We start from the raw sequence: 26,513 nt of genomic DNA, 5'->3' as shown, positions 1-26,513 counted from the left end.
TAGTTTAATATTTGATCATGATACATTGTTTTTTTTTTTTTGAATGTCTTACCAATAAGAATATTAAAAGTGTGACATGAGTTTGTGTTCAGCCCTTTCTCTGCTATTGTGGCGGTAAGGTTTTTTGGGCTATGTGTCTATCAGCTTAAACCACTGATAGAAAATGTGGCACATTCTTCATGCTAATGAGCTCAAGCTCAATCTGACTGAATGGAGGATGCTGTATCTTTGACTTCAATTTTTAAGTCTTACTGGATTTTTTCTATTGAAATTACTTCTTGACTTTGACTAGGCCATTCCAACCCAACATGTTTTGATCCAAACCATTCCATCATAGTTCTGGCTGTATTTTTGTGGAAAGTTTGTTCTGGTTGAAGATGAACAGCGTGTTACATGATTTCTTCATGGATTGCCCTGTATTTACCACCATCCACATTTCCATTAATTATGGCCAGATTTCCTGTCCTTGCTGTCTAAAAACGCTTCCACATGGTGATGACGATGCCACCATCATGTTTTATCTTTTGGGCGTTGTTTACAAGGTGATGGTTAGTTTTCTGCCTCACAAAACATTTAGCATGCTGACAAAAGTTCAACTTTATCCCTGCTGTGTTTATTAATCTACATTATGCAGTTTGTTCAATAATGTTCTCTAGCAAACTTCTGAGGCATTCATAGAACAACTGGGTCTGTTCCGAGACGAAAAGTACATACAGGTGGACTCTGTTTACATTACACTGGATTTTAGAGTAAAGTGGGAGAAATGCATAAACATATAAAACTTTTCAGATTAAATTTTTTTTCTCAAACAAAGTAAAGAAAAAAAGAAACATATACCTATTGGTTTCCACTTCCCAAGTGTGTACTTTTTTAAGTTGGTCTACCAATTAAAATGCCAATGAATTGCAGAACAGTTTGTTTTTCTAACAAGACTAAATAGGCTTAAAGGGGACATATTATGGAAAATCCACCTTTTTAGCCCTTAAATGTATTTTGTTGTATACTTGGAGTCTCTAGGTGTGCAGAAAATTTGAACGTAATCTCTCCAGGTGCACCGTTTCTTTATCTTTAACAGCACTTTTAGTCATCTTGCTACTGAAAAGTGCTTTATAAATAAACGTCTGGCAGACCAATTTCATCAAACTACCATTTATTTTGCTTTGACTTTTTTGACTTTGTAGTCGAAGCGGAAGAATGCAGACGCTACAAGTGGACACGTCAAAATATTCAGTTGTTGGGTGTATTAACCCACACAATTCGTTACACTATCCCCGAGCATACTACAAAAATGCCAAATTGGGTGGAGACGAACGCACTTAGAGGGGGGCGGGGTGTGAAGTGCCTCATTTGCATTTAAAGAGACAGCACATAAACGAGTTGTTCTTAGACGCACCTCAGAACAGAGGCGAAAGAGGGGCTATGAGCTACAATAACCAGGAATTCAGGCAAAAGGATTATAGTTACACTTTATACACACCACAACTGAATGGTTTCAATGTGAAGAGGAAGGCATTAAAAAACATGACATGTCCCCTTTAAGAGGTAATAACCCTTTTGCAAAGCACTGTATGTGATCAACTTTTAAAACAAAAAACAAAGACTTGCTCTCTTAAGCCCTAAAGATTCACAGTAACCCTGTTGATAATGACTTAGGGGACTTATCTCATGCTGATAGGGGTGAAGCAGTGTAACACCCCCTCTGAAGAGCACACTACTAAACTCTAGTGGCTGCTCATGAAGCAAAGAATCAAGCAGAGGCTTGTCAGAACACATTTGTAAACCCTTGATTAGCTCAGCAGGGCACCAGTCTTCACAGTTTTGTTTCCGCAGTTTAAACCACTGACCTGACGAACTAATCTGAAATCTCTCCTCACTGTCCATGTTCTGTTTATATTTGATTTTATAATGTCTTTTCAACTGAGCTTGTTTGCTTTTTAAAAAAAAAAAAAAAAACTAAATACAAACTGAAAACAAGTGTTAACATATGTGTGTCAACATTTGGAAGGGATTATTATTATTTCACTGATGCATAAATAAATGCATCAGTTCTGCACACAAGGGACCGCAGATCCAGCTGCTGCTCAGTGTTGTGTAAAATATAGAATACTTTGTCTGATCTTCTTTGTCTGCTTTATTTATAGCTGTCTGAGTCTCAGCCATTATTTTTTCAAAGACCAAGTATCAAATAGCAGAATCACAACTGTTCCCATGGTAACAGATGAAATGGTTCAGGGGATGCTTTGCGCGGGCATCCTGTTCTGGATGTAAATATGTAAAGAAAACAGGGGGATTCCACGAGCTGCGTACACTTACAAATTGCTTCAGACAAGAGCTCTGAATTTGTAACTGCGTGTGTTCAGAGTCCAACCAAAAGAAAGGTGTGCGAGCGGCTCGGCTTTCCTTTCTGCAGTGAAACCCCTGCGGCCATTTTTCCAGTGTAAAGAGAATTTTTCCAGAGCAAAGAGAGTGACAGAGATTAAATAGGAGATGAGTCAGCATTAATGCAAGAACATGATTTTTTTTAATCTAACTATGATTTTCCTTTTCATTTTATAAACCTTTTTTTATCCCCATCTCCCGTTCTGCAGTTCCACCCAGAACGACCCGTCGGCTACTGTGGGAAAGGTTCGGGACCTGGCTTCATTCCGACGACACTTCCGGATGGGCTTCATGACCATGCCGGCCTCCCAGGACCTGTCCCCTCACACCTGTGCCTCAGCCATGGCGCCCCGCTCGCAGTCTTGCCACGCTGTTGGAGCGGGGGATACAAGCCTAGAGAACGGAGATTATTCTGACACTCAGTCACAGCACGGTGGCCGCTGCCCCCCGGCCAAACCCAAGCGCCATCCGAGTACCCGCCTCAGCTCCTCGTCTGCTGACAGCAGAGGACTTCCTGAGACCCCACCTCCCTCCTCGAGCTCCCACTCACAGGCCAAACACTCAGAGAAGAAAAATTGTAAGTATAAATGTGTTTTTTGGTCACATGAAATAACGTCTTTTATGACAAGACATTTTATATCTTGTAGCCATGAAGAAGTCCGACTCGGGGGAGATTGGAGCAAAGAAGGTGCCTCCTTTGAAGCCCAAAAGAAGTCCTAGTACACAGCTCACCTTTGACCATCTTCCTCCACGTGTGCCTCCTTCTGCCACCCCCTTGCCCTTCCAGGCAGCAGATTCTCAGATTCAGGCTGGCGATGGGGAGGACGAGCCAGTCTATATAGAAATGGTGGGCCAAGTGTTCACTAGAGACAGCCAGACGGCCACGCCCCACCCTGTCACCCCCGTGGCCACCACGCCCGACTCTGACTCAGACCAGAGTGAGGCGATCTACGAGGAGATGAAATACCCACATCAGGAGGACAGAGAGTCCCAGAGGCATCTCCCTCCAAAGCACGAGAAGCTGAAAGCCTCAAAGCACTACCACATCACCACTTCCTCCTCCAGCAGTTCTTCTTCTCTCCCTCGCCCTTCATCTTCATCCCCGTCCTATAACAAACCCAAAGCTACAGTGTCCGTATCCCATTCTTCTCCACTGCCTTCCTCTGCATCCTCCACTCCTGTACCCCAGGTCCTGTCCACCAGTCCCCACACACCACGAGCTCCAACTCCCTATCTGTTGCAAGGTGGCAAATCTGAGTCAGAGTCCAACACAAAGATCCCGGCCCCATTCCCCAATCTCCTGCAGCACAGGCCCCCACTGCTTGCCTTTCCTCAGCCAGCAGCTGCCTCCAGCGGGGTTGGAGTTCAAAACAAGACATCCGCCTCTGCTAAAACTCAAACATCCAGCGCAACAACTCAAGCCAGTACCTCCTCCTCGGCTTCTTCTAATGTTCCCACCTCCCTGTCAGGGTCCAAGGAATCATCAGGAGGCGCGTCACAGCAGGACAAATACAGCCGAGACTCCCAGTTAGGCCCTGCTCCCGGATTGAGAGCCAGGAGTCACTCCACTCCACTACCTCCCTCTTCCAAATCTACTTCCCCATTCTCCCATCATCACCACCATCCTCACCATCGTCCCTCACACTATCATCACTACCGCAAGCCAGACAGGGGAGACTCCCCTGCTCCAACCAAGAGCAGCTCTCAGACGTCCAACCAGGCAACAGTCCAGACACAAACCTCAAGTACGGGCAAGGAGGGCAAGTCTGTGAGCTTCCTACTGAAGTCTGACAAAGGAGAGAGGGATAAAGACCGAGACAGGGGTAGAGACAGGGACAAGGAGCGAGACAGAGACAAGGATCGAGATAGGGAGAAGGACAGAGATCGTGACCGAGAAAGGGACAGGGATAGAGATAGGGATAGGGATAGAGATAGGGATAGGGATAGGGATCGGGATAGAGACAGAGACAGAGACAGAGACAGAGATAGAGATAGAGATAGGGACGGAGGGCCACACTCATTACCAATAGAAAGCACTACCACCACTAGCAGCCAAACATCTCAAAGCAGCACCAGCTCCACTCCCACGCCTTTATCCTCTTCCCAGCGTCCTCATTCTCGCCCACACCTCCGCTCTCACACGCCCCACGGCCTGCCAGCATACAAGCCTCCCTCCTCAGACAGCCCGTTGCTGTGGACCTACCCGTCTGGGGGCTTCCGGAGGCCGCCGGCATATGAGAGCTTGAGAGCCAGCTCTCAGACACCATCTCTGCAACAGCCTTCAAGTCTTACCGGTGTGGGCGAAGGGGTGTCCAAGAGCAACAGTGGGTCCTCTTCGCACTCAAAAGTTGGCTTCATGCCCTGGGACAGCAGCGCCAGTTTAACTACAGATGAAGGGTCTTATTGGCCCATGCATAGGAAACTGTCCTTTAGCCATGGGAGCAGAGAGGCAGAGAGTAAGTCATCATTTTAAATTCAGCCTTGATGGGATAGTGCAGATTTTTTGAAGCGGGGTTCTGTTAATGGTTTTCAGACATGTTTGCAGAAGATAACTCTCTTGACATCTTTGTAATCCAAATTAGTCTGGTTGTCTAGTCTGAGAAAGGCCAAGAGCGAAGACTTCAACCATAAAACAGCTCCTATTTCAACAGTGGATTGGGCAAAGACGTTTCAATTTTTGTTTGTTCCTGGGTGGTTATTCCCACTGAAGCATAATAAATGTTAACTACGAGGTGGTGGTCCACTGATGATCCTTCTGTGTGGAGCAGACACTTAGAACAAAAAATGTAGAACATTTCCATTTTAAGTAAGTTTGTGCTGTAAAGAAAACCACAAATATTATAGCAATTTAGGCGAATCCCATTTTGCACCGTTTTACACAACCTTTATTCCTATATCAGACAAACACTTTACATGTTCTGTTTTCAATACAGATTTCACACAGAACATTGGTGACACAGCGCCTCCAAACTTAATTTTCTCTGTAAATAATTGACTTGGTTATAAAATGAAATAAAAAACAATGCAATGCAAACCTTATAATACATACAGGTTCACAAAATAGTGTTGCATGAACTGTTACATTAGTGAGTTATTTTAATCTGATAGAAGTGCATTTTGTTTTGGCCTCCCTTGGTCTAGATCATTAAATTCTAAACAATCCCTTACTACAAAGGAGAGCAAATTGCACTGATTTGGTGAGTGTTTAATGTACAAACAAGTACTATTGTTCCTTTCCCTGACACAGAGGATGACGTGCGGGCCTGGAATGGCAGTACTGATGCTCTGTTAAGGATGGACAAGGAGGATGTCGGTATGGGCTCCCGAGGAGGCCAGTCGGGCATCCCAGTCCACTTTAGTGGTGCCACAAGCAGAGCTCTGGGTCACAGCGAGTCTTTGGCAGGTGTGGACAGCAGCTCAGGATTCAGAGCACTGCCCAGAGGAGGACTCCCTCTTCCCTGCCAGACTTTTCCTGCCTGTCGTAATGGAGGTAAACCAACCTAATATTTTATCTTGTAGTTGCAGCATTCTGTTCAGAAAGAATCCACTATCATAGATAAGCCGTGACCTGCAAATGTAAATGTACCCCTTGAACATTACTAGATTCAATCAAAATAGAAGCGAAACCTTTAGTGGATTTTGCTGGACAGACTTAAAAAAACGCTTATTGCTTTCTTTCTACAATGGTTTTGTTCTTGCCATGCTTACATGACGGACACAATTGTGTTTTGTATCGCTAATTTGTCCTGTCAACATATTCTCCCACCTGAGCAGTGGATATATGCAGCTCCTCCAGAGGTACAAGAGGAGCTGTGGCTGTTTCTCCAATTAAAGGCTCCATTATACTTGTGCATTGGGTTGTTGTGCAGTTCTGTGCGGAGTGTGTGTGAGCCCATAAAAGCACTGTAGACATTTATACTTGACACAGATGTAACTGCAGTATTCAACAAAAACACACGGGGCAGTACTCAACATAACCAGTGGAAATGCAGTAAACAAGAAAAGAAACAGTTGACATGCAGCACTGAGCTATATAATACACTGGAGTGCTAATCGCCCGCTGTTAGAACGAGTCGCTTTGAAGCCACCAGCCGCCATATTGGTACTCCCTATTTCCCCCCAGTAACTAGGGAATATGTGCGCTACAGCATCAAATAACGAGGATTTTCTCATGTTCAGGGGGGGCTTAAAACTTTTAAAATGTCAAATGCCATTATTTTATGTTCTAAAACTTTTAAGTACTGAGAAAGTCATGTGCTGAAATACTTTTCATTTTATTTATTTAAAAAAAAAAATAAATATATATATATATATATATATATATATATATATATATATATATATATATATATATATATATATATATATATATATATATATATAACATTTATAAAAATATAAATAACAATATACAAAAACATATATTTCCATATATGTATACATATATATACACATACTTATATATATATATATATTTAATATGAATAACATGTTAAATATTTCAGCACCTAATTTCCTAGTAGTTGATAGTGTTAGTACATCCACTGACTGTAGAATTACCTGTGAAACGTTTTCACACAGCCAGAAAATTGCTTGTTGTTGCAACCAAATCCTATGGGATTCTGTAAGAGTAGGGAGTAGCAAGATGGCGGCCAGTGACTTCAGTTTTTCGGCAAAATCAGCACTCCAGTGAATTATATAGCTCAGTGGCATGCAGCGTAACAAAAATAAACACAAGGTTAGAGACATAGAAGAAGATGGTATGTTCACCCGTTACATACAGAAAGATGTGAAGTTGGAGAATACACCCTGTCTGTAAAGCCCACAGAGATCCTTTTTAAATAAAAAGGTTTAAAAAACACTTTGCTTTACTAAATAAAAGCTGATTGCTTTACATACGGTGGGTTATTGTTTTAGACTTGATTTAAGCTGCAAGTGATGGAAACAGAAACCAAAATCCTTGTTTGTACCCACAAACCTGGCCAACAAACTCACGCCTGAAAGTATGCCAGTAATATGTGTGTGTGCTCTTTTCAGTCACAGAATGAACAGTGACAACCTAGCAATGATTTGACAAAGTTGAGCCGTCACTTTTGGTGTTCAATGCATCAAGAATAAACCTAGCTTAGAGCTTCCTTTGTCTATCCTGCCAGTTTAGATGGACAGTCTCTAGTAGTGTCATATTCTTTCCATTTTCAGACAATAGCTTAAAGAGTATCTGAATAAAGGTAATTTAATTTAAATGGGTGTCACACTTTTAAACCACAAGTGTAGGTCCATAACATTAAATCTCAGTGGAATACATTAAACTGTGCAGTTGTACCATGACAGACTGTGGAAAACCTCGAGGGGTATGACTACATTTGCAGGACATTGTGCTGTAGGATTTCACTCCTGTCATAGTTTTAGTGTAAAACATGCTTAAAAAATATTTTAGTTGTTTAAATTTTACATTTGGACTACATTTGGGACATCAATCTGCAAGCAGTAAAATTAGTATAAAATATAATGAGGTCTCAAATCAAACAGGGCACTGTTGCAGTATCTGTTAAAATGCATGTTTTGTTCTGATGATCTGATAAGTCAGCGTGCATTGTAACGTTTGTTTTGTTGTAGAAGTGGGGCGGCTGGGCCGCTCCTCCTCTGCTGCTGGTGTCAGACAGGTGGGTGGAGGAGACGTCCACAGACAGAGCAGTCTACCAGTACGAGAAGCCCTGAATCAGGTAAATATGTCACATCTGGCCTTACAGCTGCAGACGCTAGTAGATTTCAAACAGTTTATTTTGAAGTCAACATTAATGCTGTTATTACGACTTCCCCCTTCTGCTGGAGACTCTGCTCCTGCAGATCTATTTATAGCTGGTCGTTATGCCCACTGAGCAGAATAAGGGTCTGGTCTGTCTGTGAAGGAAAAAAAAAGGGTATGTGGCGCTAGAAAATATGGAATCAGTCAGACAGGAATACACTGTGGATGTGAGAACATGCTCAGGTGTACCAGGAGTGTGAACCGCAGTCTCCCGGCATCACATTTCTGCCCAGGTTCTGGCTCCATTGCAAGTGCTGACGCAGTTTGACTGTGCTGCAGAGACTATCTGCATGCGTTTGAACCTCAAACTGTAAAACATGCAGCCACAGCACATCCTGGTGGCTGGCTGTGGAAAGTGAAACTTTCTTTGGCATGTGCAACAACTACATCTCTTTAATGCACTGTGATAACCACACCAGTTTAGAAAATCGTGTGCTCACGAATGCCAAGTTGACCCTTGTGCTTCACATTGCAGCTACACGGCGTGGCCCCTGCACAAGCTCCATGCAGCCCCAGCGGCCCCAGTGTGTCCCGGCAGCAGCAGCAGCTTCAGCTCCACCAGCAGCAGCTGCAGCTCAAGCAGCAACTCCAGCAGCTTCAGCAACAGCACCACCTACAGTTGCAGTTCCAGCAGCTCGCACAGTTGGCACAAGGACAGCCTCCCGCTGGCGGGAGCACCACGCCGTCCACGTCGCAGACGCAGAGGGACGGCAAGCTGCTTGAGGTGATCGAGCGTAAGCGCTGCCTGTGCAAGGAGATCAAGGCGCACAGGCGGCCCGACAAAAGCCTGTGCAAGCAGGACAGCATGCCCATCCTCCCTAGCTGGAGACGGACACCTGAGCCTCGTAAGACTGGGACGCCACCCTGTCAGAGGCCGCAGGCCGTCGTGTGGGACACGGCCATCTGACCCCAGGCGAAGTGGATCGTTCAAATGGTCCGGTGAACGAAATTACGTAAGAAAAGACAGATTGCAGATGAAATACAAACTTGACTATTATTGTGTTACAGACTGATCTCCACACTTGGTCAGTGGAGACATAGAACTTGAACAATGAAAAGAGGTGAAGAAATGTAGTTACTACAATCAGACTAAATTAATTTCTTACCCAGCTGATTTGTATTTTCTCTGTACTACTTAATGCACTGATGTGTTCTGATTGCCAACAAGTTTTTTTTTTTTTTTTTTTTTTTTTTGCCACAAAAACACCAGAATTATTGCCAATACAGAGTGGAACGTTTTCCTAGACTGGTGTTGCCAAATATCCTCCTGACTACTTGAGACACAAGGGAATCATGTACTTTCTCCAACAAAAGCATCGAAACTACTCTGCGGACGTCAAAGTGTTTCTTGAAAATCGTGAATGTATATGAGATGTTTTGGTATCAATAGATTGTCATTGTGGATGCAAGTAATCATCACCGAGAAGTAAAAGCTACCTACCTGTATCCGTTTGCATATTTATAATGTAGATCTATTTACTTTCTCAACCTTTTTGCAATTTTACAGCAATACGTTCTGGAAAAAAAAATATATAAAAAAGCTCGAGCAACATATAGAAAAAAAAAAAAACTTGTGTCAGCTAGCTTAACATACATATCTCAGACTCGAAGAAGTCATATTAACTGTGTCATACTCTGCCTGTCACCAGTAGGCATGCAGTGCTGTTAGTGTAAGACAAAAAAAAGAAGAAAAAAGAAAGTAAAACGTGACCCTTTTTTCGACAGATCTTCACTATGGTCCTGTGTGGTTGTAGGAAAAAGATGAATCTACTGCTTAAGAGAGGTGTGTGGGAGTTAGTCCAGCCGAATATACTCAGAAACAAATCAGAGGTACAAAAAAAAAAAAAAAAAAAAATTCCCTGGCCATCGCTCATGCTTTTCATGCAGTTGCACATTAGCGTTCGCCCCACCGAGCATTGACACCCATCAGCTCAAAGACTGTGCAATACGGTGCAACTGATGAGACTGTGAGCATCGATCACCTCAAACTGAATGCTGGAACAATCTGCACAAAGCATCGCTTAGAGGAGAAATTTAAAACCCCAGTGTGTTGTAAATAGACATGTACAAGTGTGTTGAAAATGTAGCAATTATCTCCATTTTCATACTTGTAATCAATACATATTATGTAGCATAGACTGTATAAACATGACTTTGTTCAATTGTCTTGTTTTCTTTTTTTCTAAGAGAATTAAGTACCTGCTGAAGACAGCCCATGCATTACTTATTGTTCGACTTATAAACAATGAGCCCTCTAAAAAACAACAAAAAAAACAAAACAAAAAAAACAAAACAAAACCCGGAGACAGTTGTTTATATAATTTTATGCAAGGTTCCCTTTAAGCTCTGTTATTTATTCAACCCCCTTTTTCTACATTCACTTTTATTTCTGTACAGATTTCAACAGCTTTTTGGTCTTAACATTTTTAATACTTTGCTGCTATTTTAATACCCGTGTTGTTCATTGGACCACATAGTGTTGCCATGATAAACTTTATTAATATGATGCTTATTGTTGCATATTTTTTTATTTTCGGGTGGGTTAGGGTTAGGGTTGCTTTTTTCCACAAAACCACATGGAATGAAGTTTGTACTTTGAAGAGTCAGCTCTCCTGTAATAGTATTAAGGCGCTTGAATGTCTCTTGGTTGTTGTTTTTTTTTTTTTTTTTTAAATAACAGTTATAGTACCAAACTGTACAGTGTAGTACACCCAGTGAAGAACGACCTATTTAAAATGTTTAAGAGTCACTCTTTTGCCTTTTTTGTTTTGTTTATGTCCACCTGCTCGTGTTTGAGGGTTTTTATTTTTTCTAAGCCTTCTACGTCCTTTTTCATAACAAAAAAAAACAGGTCAAGTTGGAGGAAATGGGCAAGTGCAATGCATGCAGAGATTCCTTACACTGAAATGCTCCAAATGATACTTCCTATTGTGCCCAGTTTGATTTTAAATACCAAGTAATCACCTTACTATGTCACAGACTGATGCGAAACCCGAGGTACAGGCTGCCATTTTTCCAGAATAGTTTACAGAGGCTGTTGGTTTTGTGTGTCTTCTGAAACAGTGGCCATTATACGAGTGCCATATACTCTATTGATATGGTAAGATACGGTGTACCTTGGAAATCACTGTAGTGCTATATTTGCATTGATATTGTCATTGGAAATAAATTTTATATAATGAACTTTACACAACAAACAAAAGTGTTCCATGTCCCTATATGGCCCCCGTGACGCTGCAAGGATAAGCGGGTATGTATGGATGGATGTATGGATGGATCGTTTTTACACGGATTTATATTTTGGACATCGCAGGTTAGATCTAGTCCAACTCATTTTATTGTGTTTTGAATCAGTGAACCCATTAGCTGACCCAAATAAATGAGCTGATGTGCGTTCAGACCAGACCACCTTTAACAATAGGCACATATAACAACAATAAACCATGATGTTCTTCACATCTGAGGAAGCTTCGTCAGACCAAAGCTTATGGCAGTGGAGACCGGGCTTTTAATAAACAGGCCTGGAACAAAGTCACCAAGGAGATTAGAGCAGCCGAGAGAAGAAATTGAAAATGCAGCTTCTCACCTAGCAATCCTACTTCATCTTGGAGGGCCTTGAAAAACATTATAAGGAGCCCGTCCTCCCACTCTGTGATGACCCTTCTGCTGGCTGACAACCTCAACAGTTTCTTCTGTAGGTTTGAAAACCAGCCATTCACTCCTCTCTCCCACACAAAAGGCTTACACCCCACCCCTCTGACCCCCCCCCCCCAAACCTCCACGAAACATCACAGAGAAACATGAAAGATGTGAATAGGGTCTTTCAGTGTCAGAAGTCCACAAAAGCCGCAGGATCTGATAGTATCGCCCCCTTCTACCAGAAAACCCGCGCTGAGCAACAGGCGCCTATCTTAACTCAGGTCTTTAACAAGTCTCTGGAGCTGTGTGAGGTTCCCTCCTGCATCAATCGCTCCATCATCCTCCCAGTCCCCAAAGAGACACACCACCGCGGGGTTAGATGACTACAAACCTGTCGCCCTGATGTCTGTGGTCATGAAGTCCTCGGAGCGACTGGTGTTGACGCATCTGAAGAACGTCACATGCCCCCTGCCGCACTCCTTGCAGTTTGCTTACCGGGCAAAAAGGTTGGCAGATGATGCAGTGAACTTGAGACAAATATTCATCCTGCACCACCTCGAGCACCCAGAGACGTATGCCCCAGGAGGGCGTTGCACAAAAAATGACAGCACCTCGTGGGACCAAGTTCTGAACTCCCTGAAGTTCGTAGATGACACCACTGTCACCGATCAGGTCCAGGACACCGAAAGGACCACACACAGGCAGGGAATGGGAGCTTAACCCACTCAAGAAAGTGGAGATGATGGTGGACTTCCAGAGAACGTCCCCCACTACTGCCTCCCCGTTTAATCCTCAGCAGCCCTGGTGCTGATGTGGATCACTTTCTCAGGACCTGAGATGGTCGTCACACATGGACACTGTTCTGACAACGGAGCAGCACAGACTGCACTTCCTGCGGCAACACAAGAAGTACAACCTTCCATAGGAGCTGCTGCTGCTCATCTTCTTCTCTGCTATTATTCAGTCTGTCCTGTGTTCATCCATGACTGTTTGGTAAGGTCCAGACCGTAACAAACAATTAGGTCTGAAGAGAAGATCATGGGGCAGACCTTCCTCACTTCCAGGGCTTGTGCAGGTGTAGGGTTAGGACAAAAAGGCAGACAAAGTCTCTGAAAACACAATACATCTTGTTTAGATTTAGCCTCAAGTCGGAATTATAAAGTGCTATTTGCAAAACCCAGCTGCCACAGAGGCTGTTTCCTCCACCAGGCTGTCTCTCTGATGAACAAAATGGACATTTTACTGCCTGATTAGGCAGCTACAAGGCTGTGAAATAAAATAAGTACAGTGGTCTCCAAAGGTATCCCAAAGTTTAGTGTGAGAGTTTGCATCATTTCAGTTGCAGAACATGCCTACAACTTTGAAGATGTTTTATTTTTCACTTATAAAGTAAACGAAAAACAGAACCAAACAAAAATTTGCACCATCCAGCTTTCCTGCAAACAGTTTCCTCGTCCCTGCTGCTGAAATAAATCCCCACAGCATGATGCTGCCACCACCATGTTTCACTGTGAGCGTTGTGTTTTTGGGGTGGTGGGATGTGTTTTGGGTTTGCTCCAGATTTAGTGTTTTCTATGGTGGCACAAAAGTTTCCTTCTCATCGCCCAAAAGCCTTCTGGTAAGCTCAAAAACTGCATCTTTTTTTTAACACTAAGTAAGATGATGGATTTGTTGGTGCTCCAGGGTCACATCAACGATTAGGACTTTCCAATTATAACCCCAGCTTGACTTGTACCTTTACACAACTTTGTCCCTGGTTTATTAGGAGAGCTCCTTGGCCTTCATGGCGTGATGCTTAGTGGTGCTGCAGTCTCTGGGGCCTTTCATAAAAGATGCTTATACTGACAGATCATCGGACACTTAGATTACACTCTGTTGGACTTCATTTCACTTAATTTAATTCTACTAATTATGGGACTTTAAAAGTTAATTGTTTGCAGCAGAACCTTTTGTGGGCTTCATAGCAAAAAAATTTTGTTCTGACTTCAACAATCATTGTATACATATTCCTTGAATCTGAAAGTTTAATTGGACCGTCAGATTAAGCTAAAGTTAGAGTGTTATTTCATGTTCTTCAAAAGCATTTTCAAAAAAGCGAAGGACCTGTTTGATTACAAATACTTTATTTATCAAGTAAAATAATTGATTCTGAATAGAATAATATTTTTAAATGTAGGTTAGCTGTTTTTTGAGATCCAACTTTCAATATAGTAAACTCCCCTAAACCCACAACATAAGGACAAACAACTTAAAACTCGGTTAAGATTTGGGAAAATTACTTGCTTTACCCAAAATTGCTTGTATTATTTTTTAAACAACAAAAAATTATTAGGGTGCATCCTGTTTTAATTCCTATGTCACAACATAATTCCTTTATGATCAAACAAGAAAAAAGGGGCACCTAATATCACAAGTGCTACCACATGTAAATTCAGGGAAGCAAATATGATTAAAGCAACACATTTTTGGCTAGAGGGGCTAACATCCCTTTACTGCTAGTCAACTGTTAACAACAGCAATGGTTTTAAAAGGGAATATTTAGTGAGTTTTGATGTCTAATTGTAGACGGGTCACATATAACTTTCGACAGACTCTATGAAAACGGTTTTATTCATCAAGCTTTACATTGCAGCTGCGTGAGCAGCTGCTGCAAGGGGAGAAGGGGACACCATGTTCCTTCTGCATTCCTGCAGTACTTACTGTTTCCCAATGAGGGCGCTACCTTCTCTCTCATTTCCCCTGTTTCAGTTACATGCAAGATGTAGGGAAGTTACCGCGTTAGACTGTGTCATCAGATGATAGTAGTTTAGACTTGATATGGTTGTTATTTTCCATATACGGCCCTTTTATTCTGACATAATCTTCAGTTTCAACACGCAATGGAGATAAAGCCTTCTATGTGTAATTTTTTATTTTATTTTTTTTTAAATAGAGCATACCAGTCTAATTTATTATTTCCCATTTAGTGTGTCTAAGATAACGCTAGATCTTATTTAGTTCGTAAATATGTGTAAATGATTCTTTACTTTTAACTTTGTGACACTTTTAGACATTGCTTGAGTATATTGAAGTAGATAGACCCCTTTACGTGGGCCTGCGGGAGTATCAGATGGATAATTATTTGTTGATAGTCGTGCGGAAACGTGATGCTTCTTGCGTCGAATCCAATAAAACGAGACCCTGGCCGGTCATACAATTTGCTTTTAGGCTTGTCTCTCATGGCTTGGGACAGTGAGGAGCGAGGATGGAAGACAGATGATTGGCTAAGCTTGCAGGGGGGGAGGGGGGAGGGAGGGAGGATGAGACTCAGTGTGTGTGTGTGTGTGTGTGTGTGTGTGTGTGTGTGTGTGTGTGTGTGTGTGTGTGTGTGTGTGTGTGTGTGTGTGTGTGGCGTACAGAGAGAGGCGGAGGGAGTGCTTTACCGCAGTATCACTACATTTCTGCACCACTCATCAAAACTCTGCGGCATGCAGACTAGAGCTTGGGGGGAGGGCACTTATTATTAGGTCCGTCCTGGGTGCTCTCTCATCAGATAGGCCACTGTACAGTTTTTTTTTTTACTTTCATTTCCAACCATTTGTTCTGCACTGCGCGTTTGGGTCCATTACTTCATTATTATCTTTACCGGCGTCAGGGCAATTGTTGCAACCTCTACTGTAGAGCTATTTTACCGCAACTTTTGGAGGTGTAAAAACTAATTTAAATTTAGGACATAATGGCAAAGGATGGAGAAAAAAGCGAGTGGAAGGACTTTGTGTGGAACCCGAGGACCAGGGAGTTTCTGGGCAGAACTGCGAGCAGCTGGGGTGAGTAAGTCTGTCCAGCTTACAGCAATGCAGCAAAGAAAGCTCCCCCGGCTCTCAGACCGGTCGCTGTTGTGGAGTATATCCCTCTGGCAACAGGGAGTGCTTTAAAATAGCTCAAATCTGTGTGACAGCGTTAGCATCCCAGCTTTGCGGAAGTTTATTCATGCAAGTGTTCAGGTAATATGAGGAGACTGTCGCTGTCCAATGCTGTGGTGCTGAAATCTGACTGCGGCACCGCTGTTGAAGAAGCCGGCACATTATTCCCCTCATGGCGGGTTATTACTAATATAGGACAGAGCCTTTTCTGGCTATTCGTGCCGGCCATAAGAGCGAAGTCATGCTCCGTCTTCCCTTTGCATGTGATTTGTCCAGATTACAGCAGCTCTACTCTGTAGGCAAAGTGCCTGTCATCGGTTTACTGCTGCAGATAAGCCCTTTTTCCAGGAACTTAATTGTTTTAAATTGTGCAGAAAGTGCTTTCCATACATGTATCTGTGTCAAATGTGAGTTCAACATGATGCAGTCTGATTCTTGTTAGTCAGCCTTCTCCCATAACTTCATCTTATGCCATGTAGACAGGGGCGCTGGCATTGTGGGGGCAAGGGGGGCAGTGGCCCCTCCTACAAACTTGCTGCCCTTCATCAGACAGTCCTATATGTATAATGATTATCTAATGAGACTATTCATGATTGTGACATTAGGACAGGAGAAATTAAAGTTTCATGAGTTTCAATGGGTACTGGTAGTTTTACCTTTAAAGTGTTGGTGATTTTACCTGACTTTTTCAGAACGAAGCCCTCTACAGTGGGTCATTTCCTTAAAACCACACGACTGTTTGTACATACTCAAAAAATGCTTGGTACCACCCCTCAACAACCAAAAGTTGACATTTTTTTATATTCAAATTGTAGTCTCTTGAGAGGAAACTTCTACAACTCCAGTACCAAGATGTTGTTTAAGATTATTTGCTTTCATGTGTGTCATAATCTGTCATATTTCACAGGGGTAAATTTGTCAAAATAGTTTACCAACTATCATAATTGAAATAGGTTGTGAAAAGAAACCTTCAGAAGATTTTAAGAAATAATGCATGCATCTTTTTGATGACTTGTCTCAATGATTGCTCAGAATACTGCAGTAGTAAGAAAAGTAGTCTGGTTAATTATTATGGTATATAACAGTTTCTTAGATATGACATGCAAGTATAGGCAGGGATGTATTTTTTAATTTTAGTCATGGTTTACTGTATAAAAATGTGGTTTGAATCCAACAAATGTCATCTGTCAAAAGGAGGTAAAGTGATTTGGTCCAATTGAGCTCAGTTTCACAACCAATGGAAATAAGGTGTTTTCCATTGATTGGCATGTTTATCTCCATAAAATATCAATAATAATTAATCTATGCAAATATCAAAATGTTGAACCACCAAGAGAAATAAACTGCAACATTGTTTGTGTACTGGTACCATATCACTAGGAATTTGGGGTACCAATAGACAAATGGGCAATTTGATCCGGCGGTGATGCAATGTTTATTTATTTATACATCTGTCAATTCCTTACTCTTTGGAATGGGGCATTCATGCTTCTTTTGAATGCTCCCCACTCTCTACTTAAAGCAATAAGATAAACAAATCCTTTATATTCTTCTTTGGCTTTCATGTGTTTTAGTCTGCTAACCCCAAGATTATCAGTTCCCAATTTTCCACCCTTTTTAAAAATTTCTGAAGGTGCCCCAGCATACAGAGACCATGCAACTGTTTTAAAGATCCGTGCAATGGCAGGACACATATGTCTGTGTTCTAATGACACTGGGGGCATTTTAATCTGGGTAAAGCCGAGGGCCAAATGCTATTTGTATCACCCTCAACCTTGCCCCTCCCGCCCTGTGTAGTTCAGCAAGGGATTTAATCCTAATCTAATGACTTCATAGGCTGATGAAGAAGATATCAATTTAGGATGTTCTGGCAAAGCAAAGGACTTTAAAGGACCCGTACCATGTTTGATCTTTTGACTGCATAGGTCTCAGTATCCCCCATCTGGTTATAATAGAATGGTAAACTGTTATACCTTATAATTTATGTATTGAGTGAACAAACAATATTATAGCCAATTTTGAAGTACAAAGTCAAAAGCTGCACCATACAAAAGTAATATGTTAAATACATATTTATATACGTGATCATTTAGTTGCAATTTGAACAAAACATGTATCTGTGATATTTAAATATAGATAAGTATAAACGGTTTACTATAATGAGTTCAGATTTAATCTGCTCTTTAATTAATTCACGTGTAATAAATTATATTCAAGTATAAAAAATGAATTAATGTATTTTTTTCAATAGTGTTTTTTTTTTTTTTTTTTTTTTTTTTTTTTTTTTTACCAGATTTCATTAAGGTTACCACATCAGTGAATATTTAGTCAACAATATCTTTATTTTTTAAAGTGCGACACTTTTGGCTTGATGCTACTGGAGCAGAGTTGAGAATCAGTCATCGTGAGTTTCTTTTGTTGGGACTCATAATTTATTCACTGATTAATTTGCACTTACACAGCCAGAAAGGCTTTTGCACACAAGCAGCTGAAATCATAAACCTGCAGCATTTAAGTATAACTTTTATAACTTTCCTCTATATTTTTCTAACTAGTACATTTGCCAGTTATTTTAAGTCTGAAAGAAATTTACGTTTAAAATTAATTTAAACATTTATATTTTTTCTCTTTATCCATTTATAAAACTACAAGCAAAAAAGGTAAGCTCATTCATGACAACCAGCAACTGCTCCTGGGCACCCCCTGCTGGCCCGGAGGCCTTAAGGAGAGGCTATGTTCGCCTATGCCTTGGGCCGGCTCTTTCTCCCCCAGAGCAAATTTAATCCAGCTCAGTTTGTTCCTGTGGCTCCAAGGTCCGTTGGCCTCTCTAATCTGTGCTCTCCGAGGCTTGGTAATTAGTCTATTTCTGTTGTGTGCTGTTATAGGTCGGCTACACTTGACATTTCGCAGAGCAACGCCGGAAATAAAGTCACGCCATTAATATTACACAGTTGTAGACATATTTTTGCCTCGTTGTGTCATCAACACAACCTTAAACAGTTGGTACAAAGCACATTGTTCATTTTTACTTAATTCAAATAATTGTTTAGGTTTCACAGGTTATTTAGGTTGTCGGCTCCTTTAGAAGTAAAATTAGTTCTTCATCTTGTTGTATGGGCCCATGAAGCTTTAATATAGCTTCAGAGCACTGGATCAAAGCCTTGTTTGAGGATAACACACGCCATTGCATGATCTGCTTTGTGTGCAGGGCTGTGGAGAAATGAAAACAGCCTTGATAAAGGTTTGATGACACAGGACCACCAGCTGATGAAACAGGTTTGAGCCTGGACTCAAAACAAGGCTAATTTGGTCCTTTGTGCATCCCGAAAAGAAAAGAGGCTAACACTCTTGCTGCAATGTCAGAAGAGTGAAATCAATTATCATATTGCTCTTTTAGTGAGGCTGGACGCCTTACAAGATAATTCTGCAAAAGTTCTGTAATAATTTTAGTTTCTAATGTCTTTTGTTGGGCCTTTTCATTTTGAATTCAAAAGACTGTTTGATATCAGGTTACAAAGCAATTACCCAGCTCGATCTACCAGGTTTTTCTTTCTGAGAGAAAACTGCACACTTCCGGCTTTCATTGCTGAAAAACAACTGGGGTGCAGAGCCACTTAACTGCTTTCATTTGCTGCTTGCAAAAGGCAGAAAGAGAGATGTTTCAGCATCCATCATCAGTGCATACTGACAGGGCACATTTTGAACCTAACACCCTCTTTACGTTGGTGAGGGATGCCCGCATGCTCAGTCATGTGTGCCATTGTGCACCTCCTATCCCCCCTGGGTGGTGTCACGTTGTAGTCAGCACAATCTGCTCCTGGGGAGACAAATAAAAATGCTTCGGCTGCTTGTTTTTTTGTCACTACTTCTTTCAAATGTCTTTTATTCTGCTTGGTGACTTGTAGGCTAATAACATATTCCTCAACAATGAAGTCCCCAACTGCCACTTTACTTTGATTTAATTTACCAAAGAGCTGAATATTTCTGGAAACAATTGGATGAAAAGCACACCCACATGCGCTTTTAATCATTAAGGAACCCTTCTGTAATTGCCCTCCCTTGGATCAGCTTCCCTTTGACATTTTGTCATGGATTACTGCCAGGGTTGCTTTGTGCAGGGAGGCAGATGCAAACCCGCTACTGACGGAGCACTTTGCTTGGGGCTCCCAGCAGAAGCACAGGGTCAGGGCACTGAGCTGCTTCCTAGTGCTGGCCTCAGGTGTTAATACGTCACAGAAAATGCTATTTCTGCTATCTGGGGCTTTTTGAGGACAGGAAAAGAGCTTTTTAAAGCTAACTCTTTTAGCCACACAGGAAACTTTGCATCTGTGGATTACAGGGAAAGTCCTCATTCTTTGTGGCACAAATGGCAATATCATTATGGTTGTGAGATGGTGACTTAGGTTTCAGACTTGGACTCAAAATGAGCTGAAGTCAAGACAACAAAGACTCTGGACTTGAGTAGACTGGTTCTCCAAAGTCTCAAGGTGGCTTGGACTGGAGGTCTAAGCATTGAGTTTTATCAACAAGCTTTGCCTCGCATTATGATGAATTAAAACAAGTTGGTATGAAAGTAATGGGGATTCAAGGGCTCATAGAAATGATTTACTGTAAACCTGCATCATAAGAAAAACACTTCCTGCTTTTCAAAATAAAAGCCCTTTCTGTTACAATCAGTCCGATCGTAGGACATTCTCTGTCATTCACTCTTTGGACTGAGCTTCACTTATGATTTTACTTTGTACTTTAAAATATATTTACCTTTCATATTCAACAATAACAGTTTTAAATGTACATTGAAACATGGCTTCCTAATAATTGTTAAAATATTCCAGAGTGAGGAGAACCACAACCTTCAGATGGTATAATGTAGTATATAGTAAAGGAGTGGTGTTAAGTGCATTATTACGAAGACAAAATGAAAGGATTTTTGTTTGATTGATTCAAATTGGCAGAGGTTGATTTAATTGTTTTCAACATATATACATTTGTATTGTCTTTGAGTTAAATACCACCCTTATTCATTTTTAAAATTATTAAAAGCAGCTCATAAAAGTTTTTTGCAAGTTAAAATAAACGTCGAAAGATAAATAGTGAATGTTTGTTTTTGAATTAGACCTACATTTTTATTTGAAATCATAGCTATGGCCATGTTGAGGGCATTGAATTAGTTTTAAAATATTTATTTATCTATTAGAGACTCAAGACTAGATTTGGACTTGGACTAAAAGATGTTTGGACGTCTGGACTTGACTTGGAATGGGAGAAATGGCTTGTGTCTATCTCTGGTATGGCCTTCTTTAATTTAAGCGTCAGTCACCATATGCTGAAATATTGAGGGCCAGATAGTTTTTAGATTAGAGAAAAATGTAAAATATATGCAAGCTAAGCAAGAATAGCACATGGTTAATTTTTTTCCATTCATTGACAAAAATTTTAATAATCTTGCTGAAATTACGCTCGTCGGTGGGGAACACATTAAACACCGGAGAACAATAGAAAAGAACAAGATATCCTGCATAAAAAGAATCCACTTAACTAAAAAGTTTCTGCACTACTGGTATAAACATCAACAGTTTTAAAGGCAACAATTGAGTGAGCTAGCTGGAGTTTACTCGGGATTGCGTCTCCAGGGACTAATTTATACATTCTCAGATGTAAGGTTATTCTTGCTTGGATCATTTTTTGTCTTACAAAATTATGAAGAAGACTGAAGGGAGTAAGAGATATTAGTCGTATCTCATGTTGAGTTTCAAAGCTTGCAAAAGTGATATAATGGTTAAGTTGTCTGTATTGTTTCCATGGTAACATTTAAGACTGAAATGTTGTATACACATTCCTTGTTTGTTGCTTTAGGATGAGACAATTTAAGTTAAGTTAAACTAAACTGGGTTTGGAAAATTAAATAGAAAAAAGACACAAGTAGACAGACAAATTATGACCAAACCAATATGGAAAAACATACATTAACAGAACCAGAAACAAATATATAACATAAATATACTTATCGAACAACAGTGTAAAAATATAACAATGCACACACCAAAAATGACTCTTATCTTAAACCATAGCGATTGTAACATTTTCTTTTATTTATTTATTTATTAAAATGAAGAATGTGGGGTACAGTGGTGCTGCAGGGGTTGCGCACGCGACTCATGTTTGGAGGGCTCAGTCCTCAATGTGACTGTCCTCGGTTTGAATCCTCGCCTGTGGATCTTTACTTCATTTTTTGTCAGCCTGCTATCAAATAAAGGCCACTAGTGCCACAAAATAAAATAAAAATCTAAATGTTAATGGACAGAATTGCTCTGTATGTTTCTTATAAAGTGACTTCATGCTGATTTTAAACTGTATTAGCTAGAAATTGAAAAGGTTCAGCTCAACCCACACTTTATGAGAAGAAATGGGTTTAGTCAGATACATATAGTGTATACCGGAATGTTAAACTACTGACTTGCATCAAGAATTTGCGTTTTTGCATTTCTGGCAAAATAGATGTATTTTAGTACATATATTTTGATTATATGTTTTTTTAAAACAAAGCTTTTAGACTAAAGCACATAAGTAGGGCAGTTTAATTTGCACTGATACATCTTAAACTAGATCTTACCCCATATTTATTGTTTTGGGGTTGACATTTGGGACTGAAACCCTGAAACAGAGCATTTTCGATCCATTGCATTGAAAAATAGTTCAAACATATTTTTGACGCTCTCTTCTTCTATTTTCTGTAGGTCTCATCATTCTGTTCTATATAGTTTTCTACCTCTTCCTGGCTGGCCTGTTTGCTCTCACCATGTACATCATGCTGCAGACCCTGGACGACCACAAACCCACCTGGCAGGACCGCCTTTCCACACCAGGTGCCCAGATTCTGCAAGTTCAACCAGCGTGGGTGCAGAGCCCGCTGTGTTTGAGCCACCATGACCTTCCTGCTGCCTCTTTGTCTCTCGCAGGTTTAGTGATCAGACCCCATGCGGATGACACCTTCGAGATTGCTTACACCATTGAGAACACTGAGAGCTGGGACATGTACGCTCGGGCGCTGGACTCGTTCCTGTCACGTAAGTCGGACTCCTGTCCTCTGCTGGTCTAACTCTATGGACTTACAGCTGTGGATTATCCAAATTGCTTTTCTTCTAATAATGGATCATTCCTTCACCGTCAGCGAGTGGGAGGTTGCCTTGCGGCAGGGTTTCGGTTGAGTCATGAGCCTTCACAAACTGAGTAACCCCCACCCCCGCACCCCTCTCCCCTTGCAGCTTACAACGACTCCGTCCAGGCCCAGAAAAACCACGAGTGCACCCCGGACCAGTACTTTCTGCAGGAGGACAGCGGCGACGTGAAGAACAACCCAAAGCGCTCCTGTCAGTTCAACCGCACCATTCTGGAAGAGTGCTCCGGACTCCGTGACCGTTACTATGGATACCAGGATGGCAAGCCGTGCATCATCATCAAGCTGAATCGGGTATGAAAGGAAGGGAAAAGAAGGGAAGGGAAATAGATGTTGTTGCTAGGAGACATTGAGCATAGGATGCAGGAAAATCAGGCTGGGAGAGAGAAAAAATATTCCTGCAAAGGGGAAAAAAAATATGGGTTAAGAGTACAGTGACACTCACCAGTGCCATCCGTTATGGTTTCATAGCAGTGTAAAAGATTGCTGCATTTTTTTTCAGCGGGTTTCTTTTGTGTTCTGTCACGCCAGGTGATTGGGTTGTTGCCAGGAAAGGATGGGCAGGCTCCGTCTGTCACCTGTGGTGCAAAGGTAATCCCTTTTTGTCCTTCACAATGAAAGGCTTAACATGACAAATTGGAGTCCAGCCCATTCATAGCTACTCTCATCTGCAGTATGCCTAGTTACTGTTCTCCTTTATCTTCCTCTTAATGACAGCCTTGTTTCTGCATTAACTGTGTTCATTTGCACTTTTGCTGGTGTCTGTTAATCCTCATTATACATTATAAAACTATTCTCTCTCAGAAATACAAAGTTGGCAAAGATGAATGGGTAAGATCAGCAGAGACGTTGCATTTAGTCACTCGTAGATGCTTAGAAGTGGCTTAGAATGTAGTGATGAACTACAGTGCTGTGCAAAAAACATATATCCCACGAAATTTCCCCCATTTAGTCCTGTCAGAAACACAACTTTTAAGGTGATAGAGCACCACAAAGTAGTACATAATTATAACGCGCAAGGAAAACGATACATAGTTTAAAATTTGTTTTTGCAAATAAAATCTGGAAAGTGTGGCATGCATATGTAATCCCCCCTTTGCTTTGATATGCCTAATTAAAACCCAATCCATTTGCCATCAATAGTAATCTAATTTGCAGGCATCAGTGGTTTGTTAGTGAACAAACAGCATCATGGAGATCAAAAAACGCAGCAGACCAGTCAGAGATAAAGCTGAGGAGAGGTTACCTATGTTTAGAACATACCACAGAGCACTATTCAACATATTTTTTGAAAATGCAAAGAATATGGCACAACTGCAGACCTACAAAGACTTGAACGATTAAACAGAAAAGTAACTCTGCAGGAGCTGCAAAGAAAAAATCTATAGACTGGACAGCTGTCAGCCGTGCAGTCAACAAATCTAGTCATCATGGAAGACTGGCAAGAAGAAAGCCTCCATTGAAAGAATGTCACACGAAAGAAGGTGCTCTGGTTAGATGTAGCTTCTCAGCCTCCATCCAAAATGTTAGTGGAAATGACGATGTGGTTGCATCATCATGCTGTGGGGAAGCTTTTTTTTCCCCAGCAGGGAGAAGATCACAAGCAGTGGACCCAGCAAACATGAGGAAGATGTTGCTGCTGTTAAATAAGAACAAAACTAACAGAAAACAAACAGTGAGCATCACTTTGCGCACATCATTTCCACAATAAAACGCTGTACTCTGCTGAAGTGAAATCACAGTTGACAGGAAGATGGGTGGAGCTGAGTTCAGGGAAATCTTTGAAGTAAAGCTGCAAGAGGCTGCAAAGACTGAGGTGGAGGTTCATCTTCCAGGAAGACAATGGGCCTGAGCCCGTGGTGTCAGAAACTTTTTCTTACGTGGGTCAGCACTGGAAAGTGGAAATTAATAGAGGGATGCAAAACTTGATTTCTAAATAAAAATGCAAAAACTTTTACATGCTAAACAACAAACCAGAGTCACAATGCAATGGATCAAAGTATATTCAGGTGTTAGCTTGGTCCAATCACAGTCCAGACATAAATCCAACTGAGAACTTGTGGTAAGACTTGAACATTGATGTTCATAGATGCCTCATCTATCCAATCTGATTGAACCTGAGGTATTTTCATAGCCATTCAGTCTGAAGGGATACAAAATTGATGTAGACACACCCCAAAATACTTGGAGTTGTAATTGCAGCAAAAGATGGCTCTAAAACATCTTGACACAGGGGGGATTAAAATACAAATGCGTGTCACATTTTGGGGGGTTTATTTGTAAAGGATTTAGAGAAGTTTGCTATTTTGTATTAAATAGACATGAAGTAGGTAGTTGATATGCTTTTGTTCAGGAAAGAGGAGCAGATATCTGAAGTATTTTAATAACTGACAGAGCTGTTTCTCCCTCTTAGAGAGACGACTCTGACAAAATTGGAGAGATGGTTTACTTTCCTCCAAACGGCACTTTCGATCTAATGTACTACCCTTACTACGGCAAGAAAGCTCAGGTAGGAGGGTATTTTTTAATCAAGGGACAGTCAAAACTCTTAAACTGTTTTTATAATTTTTTTTTTTTTAGATTTCTAGAAAATTTGCCCTTAAAGACATTTGTTGCTGCAGGTGAACTACTCTCAGCCTTTGGTCGCCGTCAAGTTCCTTAACATCACTGTCAACGAAGACGTCAACATCGAGTGCAAGATCATTGCCAACAACATCCCCACTGGAACTGAAAGAGACAAGTTTGCCGGTAGAGTGTCTTTCAAGCTGAGGATCAGCTCCAACAACTAGCCTGACCCCAACTGAAAACTTTTCTCCCTGCCCAGCCCCGACCCGCCACGCCCTGCCCCGCCCTGCCCCGCCCTGCCACCATCTTCTGCCCCGCCCTGCCACCATCTTCTACCCCCACCGCACATACACAGGAAAATAAAACCGCAGCGTTCACACCCTTCATGCAATTCAATTGCACCCAGCTTCAATTTGTCTTGGGGGGGGTTGGGAGGGAGGGAGGGTGATTGTGCGAGCACCAGAGGGTGGTAATGCTGTCATTGTTTCTGTCGGTGAGCGTTCAGGCAAAATGATTTTCTGTAAATTAGTCTGAGGCGACCTCTATTTATACTGCATGATAAACTAGGGGATATAAACAGGATGTGTTTTCAAACTCTGCCACCAACTTTACCACATTTACAGCGTCGCTGCTCACCTCCCGCTGCCTCCGCCGAGATTATCCCTCTATATATCTGAATATACACAAACAACAATACAAAAAAAGTGTATATCTACTGTATTTATACAGCATCATAACCTTATATTGGTCTGTCTTATTTTGTTGCACTTAAAAGAATAATCCCGAAAAACCTGCATATATCTCGATAGATGGTTGCAGAGATGAAGCCATTTGCATGTGTGTGCTGTCTTAAGTGTGATTTAAAGGCACACTGTGTCCCACCTCTCTGTTCTAGTTATTTAAGGACAGGTTAAGTGACTGACCACCAGGAGGGACCACGATACAAGCTTTAACCCTCATGCACTATGAGTATGATTACTTGGAGACATACCTCCAAGAAAATGCTTGAATGGATGTTTTTTTTTTTTGTTTTTTTGTTTTTTTG

The 26,513-nt window shown here is 41.3% G+C and overlaps 2 protein-coding genes across 3 annotated transcripts in view; both read left to right on the top strand.

Annotated features, from left to right (window-relative positions):
* LOC105929374 (neuronal tyrosine-phosphorylated phosphoinositide-3-kinase adapter 1) overlaps nucleotides 1–10,691 on the top strand; it is a 46,509-nt gene extending 35,818 nt beyond the window's left edge. Inside the window, exons 3-7 of one of the 2 annotated variants that reach the window (XM_036143235.1) lie at nucleotides 2,589–2,956; nucleotides 3,027–4,835; nucleotides 5,627–5,869; nucleotides 7,996–8,102; nucleotides 8,661–10,691. In XM_036143235.1, the coding sequence (XP_035999128.1) occupies nucleotides 2,589–2,956; nucleotides 3,027–4,835; nucleotides 5,627–5,869; nucleotides 7,996–8,102; nucleotides 8,661–9,092 (2,959 nt within the window). In that variant the 3' untranslated portion in view covers nucleotides 9,093–10,691. The remainder of the gene's footprint in view (nucleotides 1–2,588; nucleotides 2,957–3,026; nucleotides 4,836–5,626; nucleotides 5,870–7,995; nucleotides 8,103–8,660) is intronic. The other variant, XM_036143234.1, reaches the window with a different exon arrangement.
* A 4,552-nt stretch (nucleotides 10,692–15,243) lies between these two features.
* atp1b2b (ATPase Na+/K+ transporting subunit beta 2b) lies at nucleotides 15,244–26,471 on the top strand. Its single transcript, XM_036143233.1, has 9 exons — nucleotides 15,244–15,630; nucleotides 22,464–22,592; nucleotides 22,686–22,793; nucleotides 22,992–23,197; nucleotides 23,435–23,494; nucleotides 23,708–23,734; nucleotides 25,317–25,412; nucleotides 25,525–25,754; nucleotides 25,788–26,471. Exons 1-8 carry the CDS (start codon nucleotides 15,540–15,542, stop codon nucleotides 25,690–25,692), a joined length of 885 nt encoding a protein of 294 aa, XP_035999126.1. The 5' UTR covers nucleotides 15,244–15,539; the 3' UTR covers nucleotides 25,693–25,754; nucleotides 25,788–26,471.
* The last annotated feature ends 42 nt before the right edge of the window (nucleotides 26,472–26,513 follow it).

This window comes from Fundulus heteroclitus, chromosome 11, assembly GCF_011125445.2.
Source record: "Fundulus heteroclitus isolate FHET01 chromosome 11, MU-UCD_Fhet_4.1, whole genome shotgun sequence".
NCBI lineage: Eukaryota > Metazoa > Chordata > Actinopteri > Cyprinodontiformes > Fundulidae > Fundulus > Fundulus heteroclitus.
Note: the sequence above shows the minus strand (reverse complement) of the source record. Positions and strands in the feature narration are given on the sequence as shown.